Source organism: Chiloscyllium punctatum, chromosome 10 (assembly GCF_047496795.1).
Source record: "Chiloscyllium punctatum isolate Juve2018m chromosome 10, sChiPun1.3, whole genome shotgun sequence".
Lineage (NCBI taxonomy): Eukaryota > Metazoa > Chordata > Chondrichthyes > Orectolobiformes > Hemiscylliidae > Chiloscyllium > Chiloscyllium punctatum.
In genome coordinates this window covers 57,181,407-57,195,520 of record NC_092748.1, presented here as the reverse complement: position 1 = coordinate 57,195,520, position 14,114 = coordinate 57,181,407, and the positions used below count along the sequence as shown (strand labels likewise).

The window sequence follows — 14,114 nt, the reverse complement described above, 5'->3', positions numbered from 1 at the left end:
ATTAGTTATTAGATATTTCATAGAAACTCACAGTACACTAAGAGGCCATCCAGCTTTTGTGGCTGTTTGAATAAGTAGTTGTGTTTAGACATACTGGTTTTCTGACTGCAGCCTTCCAATCCTCAAGATTCAACTTTTTAAAATAATTTATGTAATCAATTGCCGTCATCTCTTCAACATAATACTCCAAATCCCAACAAGTCTCAATTAAAATATTCCAGTTTTCTCTCTAAACCTTTTCAAGTATTTTAAATCTACAACCCCTGGTATTGACCCATTCCACCAGAAGGAACAGACTTTACTAACTTTTAAAACTCACCAAAACTCTTCAAAAGCACACTGGTACCTCTAAAGCTCATCTGTTCTGATCAGAACTTAGTTCACCATTCCAACATCTCATAACCGAAGTCTTTCATCTGTGGTAATATCCAGATAAATTTCTTCCGTACTCTTTCTAAAGCCTAGACTTGGCCTATGATATGCACATTCTTTTTGAACCCAGTCTCAGTCCAAATGACCTGAAACTAACTTCTGGCGATATGCGTGAGTAGTTTTCATGGTTCTGAGGCCATAGTCTCATCAAAATTAAGTAACTTGGCGCTTATGCGCAGTATTTAAACTCTGGTAACTCGGTTTGCCCTGATTGTTTGACGCTGACAGTAAAAGGTCATGCATGGGTCTCTTTTACCGGAAGAATTGTTGGAGGAGCATAATTGGGATTTGAGGTGTCGATGCTTCAAACTTCGGTCCACAAAATATTGACAGAAAAATCAAATGCCAAAGCTCTTTCGAAAGAAAAGTATGCAAACCCCTCGATGGTTTTTTTAGATTGCGATAACAGTGTGTCTCTGCAAGCACCGCCGCCCCCCGGAGCCCGTAACCTATTGTGACTCTGTGTGCTGGGTGAGTAGGGAAGCTGTCCCGACTGGTAATTATTGACAGAAAAATCGAGCTTCTGGTATCACTTAAATTCTTTGTGTTACGTGTACTTTCGCTGTTGCCTGAACCGTCGGTTAGGTCGAGCAATGTTTACAATGAATGAGATTTACATAACATCAGAGGGCAAAGTATTTGGAAGGGAAAATTCTGACAGGCCAGCCACAACAAGGAAGGATCTGGTTGGCTCGTCCTCAACGATGTGGCTGCGAGAATTTTTGTTGTTCAACTTGTAAAAATCTAAAAAAGCGCCTCCAGCTGGATTTAGCTTTCCATTTCTTCTTGCTACTGATTTTAATGAACATGTGCTGCCGCCAACAGTCCAAAACTATAATTTGCAGCTGATTTTGTTGACATTGTCAATAATATACTGAATGTCAGTAGATGAAAATTATCCTTCACTTGTCAAATTTCATCCTTAACATTTTAAATAAATGTTTTAGTCTGTACTCTTACTTTCAGAAGCCACTGGCATCCGTTACACTGAAGCAAGCATTTGACAGGAAGGCGGTAGGGAAGATCAGTGTAAATCTAATTTTAAAGTAAATCAAGTTTCAGGGTTTGGATGGAATCAAGTGACACTAATCTCCAGGCAGAATATTTGGTCCAGAATCAGATTTTAGTCACGTGATTTGCTCAGCTACGTAATAGCTTGACTTAAAAAGAAAAGGATTTATTGCAAGAAATAAACTTAACCACAAAATTTAACCACAAAAGTGGAACAATACATTTCACAAATACCTAATTAACAAAGTAAATTGAGTTGTCTGGTTTCACTCTAATAAAAATAATTAATTGTGTAATTTAGGGCTCAAGTACATGCTCAGTTCCTTTTGAAGAGGCAATCAGTTTCAGTGTAGAACAAAAGTAATATATGGTAGATGCTGGAAATCTGAAACAAAAGTATAAAGTTTTGGAGAAACTCAGCAGATCTGGCAATTACTGCGAAGACAGAACCATTGTTAACATTTTGAGTCAATTAATATTTCTTCAAGAACTTAAAAAAATTACATTCTGCAGGAAAGTGGTTCTGAGCAAGTTATTGGAGCTAAGGGCTGACAAGTCCTTCATTCTGTTGGATGTTATTCTAGGATCTTAGCAACATAAGATATTGGAGCAGAATTAGACCATTCGGCCCATTGAATCTGTTCATCTATTTGACCGTGGCTGATATGCTTCTCAACTCCACTCTCCTGCCTTCTTCCCATAACTTTTGATCCTCTTGCCAATCAAGATCCTTTCTATCTCTGTTTTAAATACATTCAATGACTTGGTCTCCATAACCTTCTGTGGCAATGAGTTTCACAGAATCATCATCCACTAGCTGAAGAAATTTCTTAAAAGAAATGGCTAGTGAGATCATAATCGTTAGTTTAATCGTTAAATTTAGAAATTTTCAGTCAGACTGAAAAGTAGCAAATAGAAACTCTTTATTCAAGAAGTGAAGGAGGCAGAAAACTGGAAAATATGAGCCAGTTATCTTGACATTTGTATTACGAAAGATGTCAGAAACTTTGGTTAAAGACATTACAACAGGGGACTTTGGTTTGTGATAATCAGGCAGAGCCAAAAAGGTTCTGTGAATGAGATAACAAGTTTCATCAATTTATTCGAATACTTTGAAGGAGTTGCATGTGCTGTGTTTAAAGGGCAGCCTGTAGAAATACTGTCGTTGGATTTCCAGAAGGCATTTGATAAGGTGACACATCAAATTTGTCTCACCAGTGTCTGTGTTGGCCTCAACTTCTTCCAATTTATATCAATGACTTAGATGAGTGGAACAAAGCCATGATGGTTAAATTTTCAAGCATATAAGTAGGAAATTAAATTGTGACAAAGGCATAAGAAGTTTGTAGGCAGTTATAGATGGGTTAAGTTAGTGGACCAAGAGCTGGCTGATGGAGCATATTGCAGGAAAACGCGAAGTTATTCAATTCGGCAGGAAGAATAAAATAAAAGGAGAGTATTACTTAAATGGAGAATGAATGCTGAGATGCAAAAGGATCTAGGGGATCTAGTGCAGAGTTACAAAAAGTTAGTGCAGGATGCAGGAAGAACAAACAATCAAGAGGCTCATGGAATACTTTACAACTTTATCATGAGTGGAATGTAACGTAAAAGCAAAACTGCTGTGATTTCGTTCTGCATGACATTAGTGAGACCTTATCTCGAATATTGCATCCAGTTTTGATCTCCTCAATTGAGAGAGGATGTAACTGCGTTGGAGGAGGATTAACAGGAGATTTATTAGATTGATACTTGTAATGAGTGCATTTTCTTGTGAGAATAGATTGGATAGGCTAGCTTATTTCCATTGGAGTTTAGAAGCTGAGGGGTGACTAGATTGAAATATTAAAGATCCTGAATTGCCTTAACAAGATGGATGTCCTGCTCACATCTGGAAAGAATGTTCCAGAAGTAGGGTTTACCGTTGTATAACTGAAATGAGAAATCTTTTCTGTCAGATGGATATGCAACTTTGGAACTTTCTGCCTTAGAGAGCGATGGAAGTGGGGTCATTAAGTATTTTTTAAGACAGAGGTGGATAGATTCTTAGTGAGTTTTGAGAAAATTTGTAGCTCTGGTTGAGATTCTGGATGTAGATTTGCTCGCTGAGATGGAAGGTTCATTTCCAGACATTTCGTCACCCTACTAGATAACATCTTCAGTAGACCTCAGGCGAAGCACTGCTGATAAGTCCTGCTTTCTATTTATATGTTTGGGTTTCTTTGGATTGGTGAACACCAAATAGCCACAAAAAGACATGACCCTCTCTCACTAGTATCCTTACATACAGATGAGGAAGGACACCACTTTGACTGGGACAACAAATCCATCTTAGGACAAACCAAACAAAGACACGCATGAGAATTCCTAGAAGCATGATTTGGAGATGCCGGTGTTGGACTGGGGTGTACAAAGTTAAAAATCACACAACACCAGGTTATAGTCCAGCAGGTTTCATTGGAAGCACTTGCTTTCGGAGCGCCGCTCCTTCATCAGCTGGTTGAGCAGCGCTCCGAAAGCTATTGCTTCCAACTAAACCTGTTGGACTATAACCTTGTGTTGTGTGATTTTTATCCTAGAAACGTGGCATTTCAACTGAAACTCTTATCAACAAACACATCTATCACCCCCTGAGAAAAAGAACAAGACGTGACTTCACTACAGGAAATGAGATCACCACAGGAAATGGCATCACCAACCCAAAGAAACCCATGCATATAAATAGAAAGCAGGACTTATCAGCATTGCTTTGCCTGAGGCCCACTGAAGATGTTACCTAGCAGGGTGATGAAACGTCTGGAAATGAACCTTGCAGCTCAGTAAGCAAATCTACATCTAGATAGATTCTTGTTAAGCAATAGAAGAAAAGGGTACAGATGGAAATGTGGCATTTGGATCACAAAAATATTAGTCATGATCCCATTGAATGGCAGAGCACATTCAAGGGCCCAATGACCTACTTCTGCTTCTGTTGTGTATGTTTTCATTTTGCTCTCTGTGATGATTTTAGATTAATGACAACTTGTCATTGAGTTCCCAGCTAGCTTTTCTCCTATCAAAATTTTTCCTTATTTCAAATGTCTATTAATCTACTAAGTTGTGTATTTGGGTTCAGATCACTGTGCATCTACAACCTTAAACTTATTTCGTTAAGCATGTAGTCCTTGCTCTTGGGATTCCTCACAACTTGCATTTCTTACACTATGCTATATTAATTTGCATTTGCCACATATCTCTGCCTATTTGAAATCTTTTATTTCTCTCCTTATGGTATATCCTTTTTGTGTCTTTGACAAAGAGAAATGCCCCCCAAAATTGTCTATGTCAGCTCACTAAAGAATGCTTCAATTAACAGCTTCCTGTTTCTCTTCCAAACATCAATTCCAGCCTACCACAATTGTTAGTCCTGCACTCAACTTAAAACAGTCATGTACAGTAAGTCTTTCAGACAAATGACATTGCCTACTTAGCAAATGCAGATCAAAATATTTCGAGCATTTAATCTCACTAATATATAATTTATTGAAATACATGGAGATAAGTCCATAAAACCTGATGACATTTTGAGGTTTATAAATTTTAGATTAGATTAGATTAGATTACTTACAGTGTAGAAACAGGCCCTTCGGCCCAACAAGTCCACACCGCCCCGCCGAAGCGCAACCCACCCATACCCCTACATCTACCCCTTACCTAACACTACAGACAATTTAGCATGGCCAATCCACCTGATCTGCACATCTTTGGACTGTGGGAGGAAACCAGAGCACCCAGTGGAAACCCACGCAGACACGGGGAGAACGTGCAAACTCCACACAGTCAGTCACCTGAGGCAGGAATTGAACCCGGGTCTCTGGCGCTGTGAGGCAGCAGTGCTAACCACTGTGCCACCGTGCCGCCCAAAGTTGCAACACCAATTTTTAAAAATTAAATATATAATTACACATAGTAATAGGACATGAGTGGACAATTCAACCCCTTAAATCAGTTTCACCATTCAGTTAGATCATGGTAAAATAGGGCAAAGTCAGCATGATATCATCAAAGGGAGGTTATGCCTGACAATTCTGTTAGAATTCTTTGAGAAGGTAGCGAGCAGGTTAGACCAAGGAGAGCCAATGGATGTTATCTATTGACTTATAGAAGGCCTTTGATAAGGTGCCGCTCAGGAGGCTGCAGAATAAGTTAAGGGCCCATGTGTTAGAGGCGAGGTATGAGCACGGATAAAAGATTGGCTGTCTGGCAGAAGGCAGAGAGTGGGGATATATAAGAGTCCTTCTCAGGATGGAAGTGGGTGATTAGTGGTATTCCACAAGGGTCAGTGTTGGAACCACAACTTATCACTTTATGCATCAATGATCTGGATAAAGGCACTGAGGGCGTTCTGGCTAAGCTTGCAGATGATACAAAGATAGGTGGAGGGGCAGATAAAATTGAGGAGGTGGGGAGGTTGTAGAAAGATGTAGACAGGTTAGGAGAGTGGGCAAAGAAGTGGCAGATGAAATACAATGTGGGAAAGTGTGAGGACATGCAGTTTGGTAGGAAGAATAGAGTAATGGACTATTTTGTAAATGGGGATAAAATTCAGAAATCGAAAGTGCAAAGGGACTTTGGAGTCCTAGTCCTGGTTTCTCTTCAGGTAAACTTGCAGGTTGAGTCAGTAGTTAGGAAGGCAAATGCAACGTTGTCATTCATCTTGAGAGGACTAGAATATAAAAGCAGGGAAATACTTCTGAGGCTTTATAAGGGTCTGGTCAGATCACATTTAGAGTATTGTGAGCAATTTTGGGCCCATTTCCTCAGGAAAGATATATTGGCCTTAGGAATGAGTCCAGGAATGAAAGGCTTAACATGTGAGGAACGTTTGAGGACTCTGGGACTATACCCGATGGAGTTAAGAAGGATGAGGGGGGAATCTGATTGAAACTTTCAGCATAATGAATGGCCGAGACAGAATGGAAAATGTTCCATTGGTAGGAAAGATGAGGACCTGAGGGCACAGCCTTAGAGTAAAGGGAAGACCTTTTGGAACGGAGATAAGGAGAAACTTCTTTAGCCAGAGAGTGGTGAATCTGTGGAATTCATTGCCACCGAAGACTATGAAGGCGAGGTCATTAAGAATATTTTAAAAACAGATAGATAAGTTCTTTATTGCCACAGGAATCAAAGGTTGTGTGGAGAAAGTGGGAAAATGGGCTTGAAAAATCAAACTGCCATGTATGAATGACAGTGCAGACTTGATGGGCCGAATGGCCTAATTTCTGTTCCTATGTCTTCTGATCTTATGCTTGATGTATAGCTAAACTCCATTTAAGCATCTTTATTTCCATACTCCTAGTTACACAATTCCATTAAAACTTATTTAATGTCAACTTACAAAATCAGATAAAGGCCAAGATTTCATTGGCCTTTTTGATTACTTATTATTACCGGAAGGAAACTAGCACTTAGTAACTTATTGGGTCACTTATCAGTGATGAATTTTAATTTATCCCAGGACTAACAAAACCAAACAAAAATTATGCCAAATATTCAGTAAAATACAATTTAAGTACTGCCAGACAATAATTATATGACTTATTAATAGATAAGTATAATTGAGTTTTGCGGCAACAAATAATAGAAAATTGACTGTCTGTAAATTGTGAATTAATTGCTCCCAATTTTCTTTTTTGGATTTGTTCATGCAATACGAACACCACTGGCAGGGCCAATATTTATTGTCCATCTCTAACTGTTGCTGAGAAAGTGATAGTGAGTTTTTTCTTCAAAGTTTGCATTCCATACCCATATGGGGTAGTTCAAGCTGGAGTTCCAGGATTCATGTCCAAATAAATTTGGACATTTTATTTTATTTACTTTTGAGACCGGTTTATTTTGAGAAAAATAAGTAGTTCTACAATATAAATGCATATTGTACAATTGATTTTTGTTTTGATCTTTCTGTTTTTAAGGTGCTTTTTAACTATCCATGGATTTTCAAATAGAAGAAGAGCCCTCTGTTAGCACGAACACACATTGTACAAGAAATAAAAAGGGAGGATGTTTAAAGAGACTAGGTAAAACATTTAATTATTTCTTCACAATACAAGGTGATTTAAAAAAAAACTAAATTATAACATTTTATTTTAAAAATATAGATTCTACTTGGAGATTCTTCCATTCAGCCCACTTTTTTGTCTACCTGACTCATTTAACATCTACATGGGTGAGTGACTTTATTTAACACCATTGTACATTTGAAACTTTGTATAGATTTTAAAATTATATTTACCACAATTGATTATTAAATTATAATTTTCAAATATTAATTAAAAATATAAAAAGTTATTTATTTTTCTTGGCCAAGCCTTTTATTGATCCTTTCTTATGGCTTTAAATAAGGGAACCTTATCTATGTAATTATTCTATTGTATGAAATGTAGTAAACAGATTTTAAATTATCTCAGAATCAACTGTTTTGAACTAAAATGTCACACAAGTTATTATTATTTAACCTGCACAATTTGTAAATATGCTACTAAAGTTCAAAAAAACTACACAACTATTTTTATAGATACAGTGTAAAATATCCGTTTATTTTTACAATTAACAATGAATTACAGGGAAACCTTTTATCTTAAGACAGCAGCTGGAAAAGTTGATATTGCCATTCAGTAAAATGCAGTTTGAAAGGAACAATACATCTGAGCTGATAAGGAAACCTTATCAAATGTTTTTGAATGTTATGACTTCAATACAATTTCTGTCTCTGCATACCCTGAAAATAGGTTTCGGGAGATCTTAAAATGCAGTAATATGAAAGTTACTCATCATAGAATGCTTTTCTATTATATATTTTACAGCATTATAATTCTCAGTCGAAATATTTTTTGCTGCAGAATAATGAGATAGCTATTCATGTCCACAATCTCCCTTATATTAGATTATTTGTTTGAAGTGTGTTAGCTTCGTGGCTTAACTTACCCTTACCCACTTTGAGATTGAATTGTGTTGGCGGAAGGATGAGAACAGGTTGTTTTTTTCTTTTGGTGCAGGGAACCCAACAAAAGGCAGGTGAGAGTATTTTTCCTTCTGCCCTCCCAACCGCCAAGGATATATATATTATAACAATCTGAAAGTGTTATAATACATTTGCATTTTGTTCTTCAGGGCGATCGCATGTGGCACTTTGCCGTCTCACTTTTCCTGGTGGAACTCAATAACAATAGTTTGCTGCTTCCAGCTGTTTTTGGTTTGGCTGTTTCTTCATCACTTATTTTATTTGGTGCCTTAGTTGGAAACTGGGTTGACAGAAACACCAGAATGAAAGGTTTGATGGTTTTATTACACAGAAAAAATAACTCATGATGAGCATTAACATAGTAAATTAACAATGGTCCAATGTATTGATATATTAGCCATTAACCAATATTTTCCTTTTTTGAATTTTAGTTGTGCAAGTTGCTCTTCTTATCCAGAATCTCTCTGTGATCTTATGTGCTGTGGTGCTTATGTTGCTATTTGTTTATAATGCTGAGATCACTATCCTATGGAATGGTTGGATGAAGGTAAGTATGACTTAATAGTGTGAATTTTGCTTGTCAAACAAGGCCTTTTTTGTTATAAGACTATATTAATTTCTTCATGCTTGTAATTATTCTTAATGTCATTTTCTCAAAGTTTACCCAAACCGCATGAGTGATTAAAATAATGATCAACTTTAGATGAATTACAAATTTGTTTACGAAAGCATTTTTTTCTCTTTGTTTTTAGTAATGCTAAGTGGATTCTGTGGAGCAATAAATGGAAACTGCCAAGTGGTTAGCCTGGTGTTGGATTATGGGTAGGGGAAGTCCTTGGTTATTAGTGGGAGGGATCTTGGGTCAAAGAGAAAACTGACAGTATTATTTGAGAGTTGAAAAGAGGAGAGGCTGGTCTTGGGATAACTGCTGACTGGATGTGAGATTACTAGAATATACTTAGATTTCCTAGACTCAGTATCCCTGCTTATACTACACTAACAATCAAACACATCTCTAATCAACGGCCCAACACTATACCACCATTCAGCACTTCCCACTTCATATTGTTGTAGAGAATCCACCAAGCATTGTTAAAAACATACTACTCTGCCCTTCTTCAGAATACGTTTCCAGGTTTTCAATCTACCTATATACCTGCACCATCTTGCTTTATGTCCTTAAAGCATTTTTAAAAAGCTAAAATTCATATTTGTGAATTCATAAAATTACATATTTATATAAAAGAACAAAAACTACTAGCTTACATTTCACATTATGGACATAATCCCATAATGGACATCTTATGGCAACAGTAAGGTTTGTGGATTACAATTGAGAAAAATGCTTTCATTTTATATGTGTCACATTCATTATTTATAGATAGCCTAGGAAGTGGCTATAAGATATTTTGAAAGCATTGAATAAGCTTTTTACTAAGTATACTCAGTGCATTAAAAATGTAGACCTTAGTTAGAGTTCACAATACGGTTTCAATCCTTGAGGGAGGAGGCATAGGTATTTGGGTGCAATGTGGGAGTAGCAAGAGCGAACAGAAAGAGGAAGAGCAAACATGGGTTGGTGGAGGGGATTGTGGTGGTGAAGAAGGAAATCTGTAACCTCTCATTACTTTTCCTTCCTCATGTAAAAAAAGGCTTTCTCAGCACCAAAATAAGGAACCATCCATCTATGTAAAGTGTAATAACAGTCATGACCGCAAAAAGCATTGAATCTTAATCTGATTTTACTTGTGGCAGGAAATGTTACTTTTTAGCCTGTTATCTAGGAATATGAGCTGTGGTGAAGGCAGGAAAGGACTGTCTGTGGGGAACGCTGTCAAAATAAAAGAACTGCGAAGGTGGGAGGAAAAGGCTATCAATGGATATAGATTGAATAAAGTTATAAATAGGTCATTTGGATGATGTAATTAAAAAAAATAACACTTTGACAACAGGAGATAAAGTATGGAAAACAATAAAGTGTTAAAGTTGCTTTTTGTAGTTCTGAAACACAGTACTACATGCCTTGAAAGTGGAGCTGAAAAGACTTATAGGAAGTTACATCAAACATATGTCCATTGTTAAGTGTACAGGAATCGCCAACTCTACTGTTTTTATCGGATCAGGATGCTTACTGGGCACTTCTGAACTCCTAGGCCCAAACTTCTGTGCAGCATTGACTGTCATTTCAGAATAACCCAAAGGGGTATACAGTTAATTAAGTATTGTAAGTGTCGTGCACTGCTGTGCACTAATGCTGCAGCCAATTTGTTTAGTGAGTGATGACTGGGACATAATAATTGGCTGGAACGTCAAGTAGGACTGCTGTAGCTGTCAAAATAGTGTAATGGATTATTTTGGTGCCCCAGTCATCACTCACTAAACAAACACATTGACCAATGTATGACCATTATCACATTGTTGATTGTAGTTTGTTGTGCACAAATTGGCTGCAGCATTTCCTGCATCACAGCAGTGACTAATTCTAATTGGAGAGGATAGGCAGTACCTCAGTTTAATGTCACATTTAAAAGATGGAGCCTCTGACTGCATAAAGTATTGAATGGAACTATCACCTAGATTTTGTGTTCAAGTTTCTGAGGTGGGAGTTCAGCCAAGAACCTTCTGACTCAAAGCGACATAACACTTAAAAATTTGTTCACAGGAGGTGGGCCTTTCTGGCTAGGTCAGCATTTCTTGCCTAACCTGAATTATCTTTAATTCAATGGTGATGTGTATCTTTCTTGAACTGTGACAGCCAATGGTAGATGAGTACATTCATGCTGCTGTTAGGCTGGGAGTTCAAACATTTTTATTTAGCAACAGTGAAGGCATATGATATAATTACACATCAAGATGGTGTGTAGCTTGGAGGAAATTTGCAGTTGTGGTATTCCTATGCATCATCAGCTCTGTCTTACTACAGAATAGAGATTATGTGTTTTGGGGGTGCTGTCTAAGGAACTTGATAAGTTGTTTTATAAGTGGCGTACACTGCATTTCTAAGTGATTTGCACTGCAGCTACTATGTGTTGTAGGTGGAGAGTAATAATGTAAGTATTGGATGTGGTGCCAGTCAAGTAGCCTGCTTTAGTTTGAATGGTGTTGAGATTTGTGTGTATTGTTGGAGCTGATCATATTCAAGCATCTATAATATTCCATCATGCATCGGTAGTTCTGCTATAACGTGCATTTCGTTAATGCGAATTCGCGAGAACAAGATTGATGAATTGGTGTTTCTAAAGCACAAACTTTTAAAATGTGTGTTGACTGTAATACGATTACACGGGCAATATTTTAAGCACTGTTTATAAAGCGTGATTTTTCTATAATGCAGAGTTGCACAAGAACGCAACCATTGTGTTATAGAAGAACGACCTGCACCTCACTTGTACCTTGTAGATGGTGGATGGGATTTGAGATGTCTCCCAGGATGCTGATGGTGCAGAATTCATTAACAGTAATGCAAATATCAAGAGCAATGCTTGGATTTGGTCTTGTTGTAGATGGTCATTTCCTGCCATTTTTGTGTTGTGAATGTTACATGCAACTTATCAGCCCAAATATGGATGCTGTCCAGGTCCTGCTAAATCTGCTTCAATATCTGAGGAGTCACCTTATCCAATACTTGCAACATTCACACTCTCCACCTATGACAGACAGTAGGTGCAGTGATATCACTTATAAAACAACTCACCAGGGTTCCTTAGACAGCACCTCCTAAACACATAACCTCTATCCTGTAGTAAGGCTTTGTGCAATCATTAGCGAATATCTTCACTTCTGATCTTACAATGGAGGGAATGTCATTAATGAAGAAGCTGAAGATGGTTGTGTCTAGGACACTACCTTAAGGAACTCCAGCCGAGATGTCATAGTCATAGAGTCATAGGGATGCACAGCACGGAAACAGACCCTTCGGTCCAACTCATCCATGCCAACCAGATATCCCAACCCAATCTCGTCCCACCTGCCAACACCCAGCCCATATCCCTCCAAACCCTTCCCATTCAGATGCCTTTTAAATGTTGCAATTGAACCAGCCTCCACCACTTCCTTTAGCAGCCCATTCCACACACGCACCACCCTCCGCGTGAAAAAGTTGCCCCTTAGGTCTCTTTTATATCTTTCCCCTCTTACCCTAAACCTATGCCCTCTAGTTCTGGACTCCCCCACACCAGGGAAAAGACCTTGTCTACTTACCTTATCCATGCCTCTCATGATTTTATAAACCTCTGTAAGGTCATCCCTCAGCCTCTGACACTCCAAGGAAAACAGCCCCAGTCTATTCAACCTCTCCCTATAGGTCAAATCCTCCAACCCTGGCAACATCTTCGTAAATCTTTTCTGAACCGTTTCAAGTTTCACAACATCCTTCCGATAGGAAGGAGAACAGAATTGCGCGCAATGTTCCAACAGTGGCCCAACCAATGTCCTGTACAGGCGCAACATGACTTCCCAACTCCTGTATTCAATACTCTGACCAATAAAGGAAAGCATACTAAATGCCTTCTTCACTATCCTATCTACCTGTGAATCTACTTTCAAGGAGCTATGAATCTGTACTCTAAGGTCTGTTTGTTCAGCAATACTCCCTAGGACCTTACCATTACGTGCACTAGTCCTGTTAAGATGTGCTTTCCGAAAATGCAGCACTTCACATTTATCGAAATTAAACTCTATCTGCCATTCCTCAACCCATTGGCTCATCTGATCAAGATCCCATTGTAATCTGAGGTAACCTTCTTCGCTGTCCGGTACACCTGCAGTTTTGGCGTCATCTGCAAACGTATTAACTATATCTCTTATGCTCACATCCAAATCATTTATGTAAATGATGAAAAGTAGTGGACGCAGTGCACAGGAGGTGAGATAACAGATCTCCAATAACCACAGCCATCTTCCTTTCTGCCAGCTATGATTCCAACCAGTAGAGAGTTTCCACCTTATTTCCTATTGATTCCAGTTTCTCTAAGGCTACTTACTGCCACAGTTGGTCAAATGTCAACTTGAAGTGAAGGACAATCAAACTCATTTTCCCTCTGAAGTTCAGTTGTCTTGTTCATGTTTTGACCACAGCTGCAATTAATTCAGGAGTTAAGTGGCTTTGGTCGAACCCAAATTGACTGTCAGAGAGCAGGTTATTGCTGACTGAGTCCTTTGTGATAGCACTGTTCCATCACCTTCCATCACATCTTCCATCACTTCGCTGATGATTGAGTGTAGACTGATGTGCAGTAATTGGCTAGAATGGATTTGTTCTGCTTTATGTGGGCAATTTTCAACATTTTCAAGTGGCTGCCAGTATTGTGACTGTACTGGAGCAGCTTGGCTAAGGGCACAGAAAATTCTGGAGCATGTCTTCAGTATTATTACTGGAATTTTGTCAGGACCCATAGCTTTTGCAGTATCCAGCTCCTTCAGCCATATCTTGATACTGTGAGAATTGAACCAAATTGGCTGAAGTTGTTTACTCCACATTCTATATTCTCTTTTACACTTTGCTGTGTGTACTGTTCTTTCAGTAACACACTCATCACATATAGTGTATCCATGTCTGTAAGGCCTATTTTGTCCGACTCATATGTCTGACTTTTGTCTGGGCACATTCTGTCCCCTGTTCCTAGTCACTGCTTATTTCTCTCTTCCTTCTCTTTTCTGTTGGCTCCTT

The 14,114-nt window shown here is 38.3% G+C and overlaps 1 protein-coding gene across 19 annotated transcripts in view; it reads left to right on the top strand.

The window, feature by feature from the left end:
* Positions 1 to 14,114, top strand: part of LOC140482183 (ferroportin-like) — a 72,395-nt gene that overhangs the window by 34,299 nt on the left and 23,982 nt on the right. For 15 of the 19 annotated variants that reach the window (XM_072579229.1, XM_072579220.1, XM_072579227.1 and 12 more), the window contains 4 exons: positions 7,398 to 7,502; positions 7,584 to 7,651; positions 8,596 to 8,755; positions 8,878 to 8,993. In XM_072579229.1, the coding sequence (XP_072435330.1) occupies positions 7,415 to 7,502; positions 7,584 to 7,651; positions 8,596 to 8,755; positions 8,878 to 8,993 (432 nt within the window). In that variant the 5' untranslated portion in view covers positions 7,398 to 7,414. Of the gene's footprint in view, positions 1 to 558; positions 904 to 7,397; positions 7,503 to 7,583; positions 7,652 to 8,595; positions 8,756 to 8,877; positions 8,994 to 14,114 lie in introns of those variants that run through there. The other 4 variants (XM_072579232.1, XM_072579233.1, XM_072579234.1 and 1 more) reach the window with 2 other exon arrangements.